At 33.7% G+C, this 8,981-nt stretch overlaps 1 protein-coding gene across 13 annotated transcripts; it reads right to left on the bottom strand.

Moving 5' to 3' along the window:
* Positions 1–882: 882 nt before the first annotated feature.
* On the bottom strand, positions 883–8,190 carry LOC121975068. 13 transcript variants are annotated; one of them, XR_006110208.1, is made up of 5 exons: positions 7,816–8,190; positions 7,522–7,586; positions 6,969–7,037; positions 5,165–5,261; positions 885–1,192 (listed from the first exon to the last, which is right to left on the bottom strand). XR_006110208.1 is itself a non-coding variant. In XM_042526437.1 (3 exons), the coding sequence occupies exons 1-3, from the start codon at positions 7,850–7,852 to the stop codon at positions 4,626–4,628; spliced, it is 336 nt and encodes a 111-aa protein (XP_042382371.1). In that variant the 5' UTR covers positions 7,853–8,190; the 3' UTR covers positions 4,080–4,625. The 13 variants fall into 13 exon arrangements, 3 of the variants coding, with proteins under 3 accessions (XP_042382371.1, XP_042382372.1, XP_042382370.1); XR_006110204.1 differs by lacking the exon at positions 885–1,192 and adding an exon at positions 4,080–4,855; XR_006110205.1 differs by lacking the exon at positions 885–1,192 and adding an exon at positions 4,080–4,851.
* Positions 8,191–8,981: the final 791 nt, after the last annotated feature.

Below are 8,981 nucleotides of genomic sequence, written 5' to 3'. Positions count from 1 at the left end.
AAGATCAACATCTCTATAAAATAGAGTAAGTCGATCCCCTGCTGATCAGACCAACCAAAAATTAGATTGGTCATCTACTAACTAAATCTAACAAGAGTACATTAATCCTCCACAAGAAACTAAGGTAAATCGATCCATGACTACCCAAGTTGACAAGCGTAAATCAGTCTTTTACTGACTGATCTAACAAGAGTAAATCAATCATCTACTAATGTAACTAATTAAAGTAAATAGGTACTCTACTGGTTGAGTATCAAGAAACATAAATATGTAGTTACTAACCACTACCCAGCTAATGATAGCAGGGGCTGGTATATGCCTCTAACTCCTAACTAGTAGTAACAGATGCTAAAACTACTGGTGGTATGATATGAAAATTCCTGAGATGTAATCCTTGATCTCCATTAGAATCGACCATGATCAGTGGTTGACCCAACACATGTAATATATGCTACAGGAACTAGACAGGTACTAATAAAGAGTGCTAATACATGTCATAACTATAATAGACAATAATGCATATACCAATAGAAATGCATGATAAAAATATATCAACATACCTCCTATAGCTTGGAAATGTTCTGCCATTGCCGGGTCCCAAAACTCGAAAAAGTCACATCGAGAAAATCAAAACACGAAATCAAAACACAAAAAGCAGGCCTCGTAAACCTATGGCTTTGATACCAAATAAATTGTCACATCCCGACGGAGTCTCAGCTAGAGGAAAAATCTGGCAACATCTCCCCTGTATACGTGACAATCTAACGTATTTATACATACAAAAATATAAATCATCCACACATGGCTGGAATATATACACAACCACACAGTTTATAATTAGCCCACTCGGTTGGAATGAAATATTCACAATCACGCAGTTATATATATATATATATATATATTAAACAACCCACTCAGTTGTACTAAAAACCAAAAACACAGTGGAAAACGATAGAAAATAATTACAAACCAAAAACCAGACTGCTAGCCAGCTAGGTTTACACCACACAACAAAACAATACAAGACACCACATCACAACAATCCAGAAACAAATCCGGAATATATAAAGCTAAGTACCCCGAATACATAAACCAAATAAAGTACTAAAGAAACCATAAAACAGATCTTCATATGTGACGTAGGACCGGCAGACAGGATACTCCAAGCGACTCCATAATATCTACCTGAAGCCTGAAATAACAATATATCAACTGTGTGATTTCAATAACTTAGCAGATACCAGATAGACAGGCATAATAAGTTATAACTAATAGTAATAATTATGCGGTACAATTTCCTGAACAAAAGTAGGAAATGTAGACTGGAAAGGGCTGAAGAAAACTGAACTCACCAGAACCTCCTATTCGGAACATGTAACACCCATAAAGTCTCTAGTAATTTTATATAGTTTTTGCATGATTAGAATGAGTTTTATGTGGGTTCCTTCTGCAAAAAAAAAAAAAAAAATAGAACCAAAAAGAGGCATGGCCAAGGTGTGAACCTTGAACCTCTTAACAAGTGGTATGATTTAAGTGGTATGGAATAACCAATAGACCAAGATGAAGTATTGTTAGAAAGGAAATGGAATTTGTGGTTAAAGGTAGGGAAGGTAAGGGAACACTTTTCTTCTTTCACCAAGAATAAGTGAGAGGGATTAAGGGAGAAAGCAAGAGAATGACAAGTTGTGTTCTTCCCTCTTCCTTTTATTTAGAATAAATAGGAATAAAAAGATAAAGGAAAGAAAAGTTCATTCTTCCTTCTTTCATTTAGAATAAAAAAGGAATAAGAGGGCAAGGGAAATTGGTTTTCTCCTTCCTTCTTCTCCTTCTTCTTCCTCCACCGAAATCCTAAGTTTCCCCTCTCCCATTTCTGAAAACAAACTTAAGGTTATTCCCTAAGAAAACTACACAAGGAAGAGTCCTTAAGGCCTAATCCTTCTCACAAGCGAGGTACACAAAGGGGAGTCCTAGAAGCGGAAGTCTTCTTCTTCTCCTCCACCAAGGGTACTTTTCTTAGTAAATCAAGCAAGAGGATGTAAGTATTCATCTCACCTGTAGTACAAGTAGTTTTCCTCGTTATTTTTCTTTATGTTGCTTAAAAACTTAGAACCATGCTCCTTTAGGTTTCGGCCAAGAAGAAATAAAAGGATTAGAGAAAGTTTAAAACCTAAACTATGCTTGCTTATGATTCCTCATGGTGTGTAATCCATTATATGATGTTGGTTTAAGGTTTTCATGCTTTATGTTGCTTAAAAACTTAGAATCATACTACTTTAGGTTTCGGCCAAGAAGAAATAAAAGGATTAGAGAAAGTTTAAAACCTAAACTATGCTTGCTTATGATTCCTCATGGTGTGTAATTCATTATATGATGTTGGTTTAAGATTTTCATGTTTTATGTTGCTTAAAAACTTAGAACCATGCTCCTTTAGGTTCCGGTTAAGAAGAAATAAAAAGATTAGAGAAAGTTTAAAACTTAAACTATGCTTGCTTATGATTCCTCATGGTGTGCAATCCATTATATGATGTTGGTTTAAGGTTTTCATGCTTTATGTTGCTAACTTAGAACCATGCTCCTTTAGGTTTCGGCCAAGAAGAAATAAAAGGATTAGAGAAAGTTTTAAAACCTAAATTATGTTTGCTTATGATTCCTCATGGTGTGTAATCCATTATATGATGTTGGTTTAAGATTTTCATGCTTTATGTTGTTTAAAAACTTAGAATCATGCTCCTTTAGGTTTCGGTCAAGAAGAAATAAAAGGATTAGAGAAAGTTTAAAACCTAAACTATGCTTGCTTATGATTCCTCATGGTGTGTAATGTTAGAGTGTATACTGAAAGCCTAAGCTTTTGTAAACATTTATTTTGAATAAAGAATCACATTTGGTCAAATCATCTACATTTGTTGTAGTTGTTCAATTAATTTATATTGTAGATAACATAGTATGTGGTGTCACATACAGAAGATGATGTTATCAGTACCTTATAAATTATAAACAGTAGCTCACGATCAAATTAGAAAGGAACAAGTCATTAGAAGGTCGTAGTGTAATTAGGTATTAGTTTATCTTAACTATATAATTACACTAGTACACTTAGAGTGTATTGAGTAGGACCATCAGAGATCGTTTTCTTTTATACTGACTTTATAAAGGAACAAAGATCTCAGTTATTATGGAAGTGTGTGCTCTTAATCCTAATATAATAACAAGTACATATATTTGTTATTTATTTCTTTAATTTATCAATGGGTAAGATTTAATTCGATGAATCAATAAGCCCGATAAGTTGGGAAATGATATCACTTATAGTGTGTGTTGTTGATTATAGAAGGAAACTGTGTCCTAGTAATTTAGGTTGATAATGTCCCCAAGATGAGCTTATAAAGATTGTCATGTTAAACCCTGCAAGTGGACTTAGTCCGACATGACGATAAGGTTGAGTGGTACTATTCTTGGATTAAGATATTAATTAAATGAGTTGTCAGTAACTCACTTAATTAGTGGACATTCGACATCTTAAACACAGGGAGACTAACACACTCATAATAAGGAGCCTAAAAATGTAATTTGGGATTGGTGCGGTAGTTCAATAATAGTTCTCTAGTGGAATGAATTGTTATTGATAAAATTAAGTTGTGTGTTCGGGGCGAACACGGGATGCTTAATTTTATCGGTAGACCAAAATCAATTCCTCCTCTCGGTCCCTATCGTAGCCTCTTATTTATAGAGTACTATACCCACCTATACCCACCTTCTATACCCACCTAAAGGGGGTCGGCCAAGCTAGCTTGCACTACAATAAAAACCCTCATAGACATCGGTTTTCCACTGGTGTCTATTACATTTTCGACCGATGTCTATGAAGGTGATGTAAAAGGTCTGTCATTTTAGACATTGGGTTAAAACTGGTGTAGTAGCACTTAACGACATCGGGTGTAAAACCGATGTAATATTATATGTTAATAACACCAGTTTTGGGTGCGGTATACGACCGATGTAATATTATTAGTTAATGACACCGATTTTGCAGCAGTGGAAAATCGATGTAATATCAGTATTGTTTAACGACACAGATTCGATTTCTGAAATAGTGAAAAACTGATATTATACAGACAAGTCAATATCCATGTAACCAACACATAAATATTATACACATCAAGTCCGTATCCACATAAATATTATACACATCAAGTCCGTATCCACCAATTGACTAGTTGAGGTACCAATTAGCCTACTACTTAAGTAAGAAGTCCTTTTATTCAACTGTTCGGCATCCATCTCTTTGCTTGATTTCTTCTACATCATGGTAGGCCACCTTCTTTATCCTTTCCTTTACGTCAACTGCAAATGCATCTGTCACTTCAGCTTCAATGTCTCCTTTCTCCTGATTTTGATCATGCTCCTCCTGTTCCTTTGATGATTTTTCTTTCTTGGATTTCTTCTTCTTTAAGATTCTGTTCTCTGAAGGAGCACTATCACTTTCTTTCTTCTCCCCTTCACTACTTTGCTCCAATAGCTTCTTGTCTACATAACAAGGATAAACAAATTCAACACACATTAAACAGTCGCTTCATATGTATGAAGCAACATAAGTGAATTAAAATTTACTATCTATCAAAAATAAACTAATTAAAATTTGCAATGCCCATTTCATATAGAAGTGCATCTAGCTCTGCCATTTCCTTTTTCTTAAGCTCCTTCTTTGACAGTTGCCTTTCAGCATCTTTGGGTAGTGCTGAAACAGGAGCAGGTTTCTCAATGGTTGGTTCTTTCCTAACAGCCTCTGGTTCATTTTCAGGTTCCTCAACATCATCATAATCACCCATGTCAAGACCATCATCCTCACTTTCACTTTCTTAAACACAAGGAAAAAGAGAGTACTTGTTATAAATAAAATAAACTTAAATATATGATATAAACAAACATGTAAGAAAAGAACTGACTCTCACATGTGAGAGTAAAGCAAATAGTAGATAAGCATAATCACTAGCAAGCAACAGAATTAGCTAATAGGAAGAGAAGATTTTTATTTAAACAGATAATCTCAGAAACTCAAAAAGATTCTACTTGTATTGACATAATAAATTTCAATAACCTCAGACAATCACCATTAAAATAATATTACAATAGAGGAGAATATTAAATTAAGAATTACTAATATCACCTTTTAGAGCAATGTTGAAACACCATCTTCTTCAAAATGCTGCTAAATCTTGAATTGTGATTGAGCTTAAAGATTATTCTCATATTTCAAGTTGATACTACAGCAAAGGAATAAGCAAAGAGTGATACAACATGCTAGTATGAAAAACAATCTAAAACATAGATTTAAATAATGGTTTAACTGGCCACGATATCAATAGAACATAGATAACTGGATATTGGTGTATTAGTTAGCTTGACTATGGAAACAATGTTAGATGCCTAACACAATTGAATTAGACTACACAAATTAAGTGCTTATTAAGTGTATCCCTAGACAAGTATCAGGATATTGAGTTTACAGCCTAACAGAATGGATAGTATTAATTTGAGATTTTGAGAGAAAGCACACATTTAGTATAAATCACAAAGGTATTTATACGGATCAATTTGAATGCTCGATGGTTTATAGAATGCAGGCAGTTTCTCCACCTCATAACCATATCAAGTATAAACCTTTGTAGCCAAAAGAAAGCATAATATAAGGATTGAAGGTAAACAAGTGAAGAAGAAGAATGAGAAGGGAACAAAGGAATGATACTTTTAAACTTTGGTATTAATACAACTCAAAGTTGCTAACAAAATTGATACGAATCCCATCATTTAAGGGGAAAAAAGTAATTTTTCCTAAAATATACATGGAAAAGAAAAGAAACTACAAATTAGAGAGGAACTATGTTTCGGAGAAACTACCCAACACACAAAAGCCATTGTTTCTTAGTTGTATTTTTCATAACAAAGAAATAGTCATTTTTCATAACTGCCTACGACAACAATGAAAACATCGTTGTCTTTTTTTTCAGCTAAAAAATATAAAAAAATAATACACAATTTTCCAATATTATAAATCATTCAAAATACTAAATTTTAAAATAAAATTTAATATAGAATTTTCTAACATTTGAAAATAATATCTACAATATTCTAAAGAAATTTCATAAGCAACTAACAAAATGATAACTAACAACACTATTAAAACAAAGGTAGAGCAATATAACATGAGATTTTATGCTTGGATGTCGATGAAGAGACGACACTGCAGCTCCTAGTGTTCCTTAACTTATTAAAGTCTCTTCATTTTTTTAGTTTTTCGACATTTTCCTAGTACTTTTGAGGACACCCACTCAAACAAAGACATATATTACAAATTAAAAATCAAATTGTACACCAGATTCTAATTACGCTACTTAAATGTTACATAACCATAAAAACCATTTGATGTAGTCATCTAACAGAAGTGCAAAAAGCGTTATCTATGTAACCTAAATGGTAACCTCTTGAAATAATATAGTGGCTCTTAAATTTCTTATGAAGCAAAATTTTCATTCTATGTCACTGCATACAAAGCTTCTATTATAAACCATGCAAACATTATTTTTCACAGTGATCAAGAAGCATTAAATTCTAAAAGGGGCAATCTAGTGCAAAGGTTCCCACACACTCCATGTGATGCTGAGGAATAAGTCATACATTAAATTCTAAAAGGGACCATTAAAAGAAAGAATGTCTTAAATAAAAATGAATCCAAAAAGTTATCATATGCTCTGGATTAATCCTTTAAGTTTACATTGATCATGAGCTAAATCATAAGAAGAGAAGTGGAGTGGCATGTTACATTAGTTGACTTTCTAATCTTTAGTTTAAGTTTCACCATTTAAAGAAACAAGTCAAATGTAGAAGACAAGCAAGAACTACTACACAATCAACGCAAATAATAGAATCATGTACTAAGGTCAAAGAAACTAAAGAAAACAAGAAGAAATTACCCATCTCAAATGTAGAAAATGTAGAGTGTCCAAACCATCTAGTTAGAGGGTTTGCTTCGAACTCAAATCCTACAAACATAGGATACAGAACAAAGCTAAGTATTAACATAATTCTAATAATCATAAACAACCTAGGTAGGTTAATCATGTGTTCTCCTTTTCTAGTGATTATTTAACCTTCTTATATGTGTTGTAACGAATTCTAAATGAATTGAATAAGGACTTATGATTCATCTAATCAATCTCAGCAAAATTTGTAATGCTGAATTCAGAGCACGGAATGTTACATCAATGGCATTATGTTTTCAGGAATTAATATGGCAAAACTAAATTTACATTAGATCCAATCCAAGGAAAGGAATGCAAAGGGCTATGATATCTGGATCTCAAATTTTACCTAATTGATATTTCTTGTTATCAAATCAATTGATTGTTTGCTTAAAATTTAAGAGTTCTATAAAATTTCTAACATAATTACAAAACTGTCCAAATTCCATGCACAAGCACTTATATTATTTTTCCTATACACCTTATGCATGGAAAGTAAGAATACCTTAACCAACTCTCGTAGAGGAATCAAAGGGACCAGGAAGATCCAATCCGTTATTAATAAGTGACCTTTTCATCAAAAGAGAAGAACAACACCATTAGACGACGAAAGGATAAATCCTAACTATCATTTGGATTGATTAATCGATCCCCATTTAGTTATTTGATTAAATTTTACTGTTAGCATGCATGCATCTATGAACTTTAATTCAATTAACTTATTAACCTAACATCCAATTAATCAATCATAATTAACAAAATCAGAACTTTAATTAACATTGTTAATGAAACCGATTACCCAATTCGGCTACGTTGAGGGCAGGGCGTGCGGACATCGACTGCGTTGAGGGCAAGGGTCGGGTCTCTGTCAGAAGACTGCCAAGGATCTCAAGTCCTTGGCGGCGGCCGGGGCAGTGCCCTGCTTAGGTCACCAAGACGATGATGAATAAAGAAGGGGTTGGGCGAAGACCCCATGTCGGCCGAGGGAGGTAGCAGAGGGCTCGTGCGGTCGATGACGATGGGAATGTGGTCGGCGTCTTCTGCGTCGGCACACGGTGTGGAGGGGAAGACGGAAGAGTCCGAAGTAGGGCCAGCGGCTTCGAAGTCGCGTGAGGGCGGCTTCGAAATCACAAAAGAGGAGAGGAAACGACGGAGGCTAAGGGCAAAAGGAAAAAAAAACAAATTTTGTAAATCAACATTTCCTTTAAAAAGATTACCCAACAGACTTTTTCCCATCCCTCGTTAGTTATCTGAATTACTTATAAATTCATTAAACAAACCCCAAATAAATCTAGAAATTTTTTATAAAATTTAATAAGTGGTTATATAAATTCATTTTCCAATTATTTATAGATTTATTATTTTATATTATTTTATTTTTTCCTAAATTCATGGAATTGCTATAGATATAACATTTAAGAGAGAAATATCTCGTTATATAAATTTCACTTCATCTATGAAAATGAGATTCTATAAACACACTATTGTTCATGAAAATGGACAAATAACTATGTTGGATTATTTTTTTAAAAAAAATAATTTTCAAAGACAACACCATAATCTTAAACTCCAAAACACGCACATAGGACAACAATTTAATAAAACCGTTGTCTTTGACATACAAAAGAAAATGATTTTTTAAAAACCGTTGTCTATTTTCAAAAAAATATGGCCAACAACAACAGTTTTCAATAAAATTATTGTTAAATGAAAAAAAGACAACAGTTTTTTGAAAAATCGTTGTCTATTAGGTGTAGTTGAATCTCAAATTTCTTGTAGTGTTGGTGGAACTTAGTATCACCTTTCCCCCTGGTCGTCTTCATCTTGCCTCCCTCCGCCGCTACTACTCTGAAACCCTAGAAAACAAGACCAACTCGCCACCTCTCCTTTCTCGAAATGCGAAGAAGGGCTCCTCTTCTTACCCAAAGGGAGGAGGTGGAGGAGATGTGTCGTGAGTCAATCCTG

This window comes from Zingiber officinale, chromosome 4B (genome assembly GCF_018446385.1).
Source record: "Zingiber officinale cultivar Zhangliang chromosome 4B, Zo_v1.1, whole genome shotgun sequence".
Taxonomy (NCBI): domain Eukaryota; kingdom Viridiplantae; phylum Streptophyta; class Magnoliopsida; order Zingiberales; family Zingiberaceae; genus Zingiber; species Zingiber officinale.
Note: the sequence above shows the minus strand (reverse complement) of the source record. Positions and strands in the feature narration are given on the sequence as shown.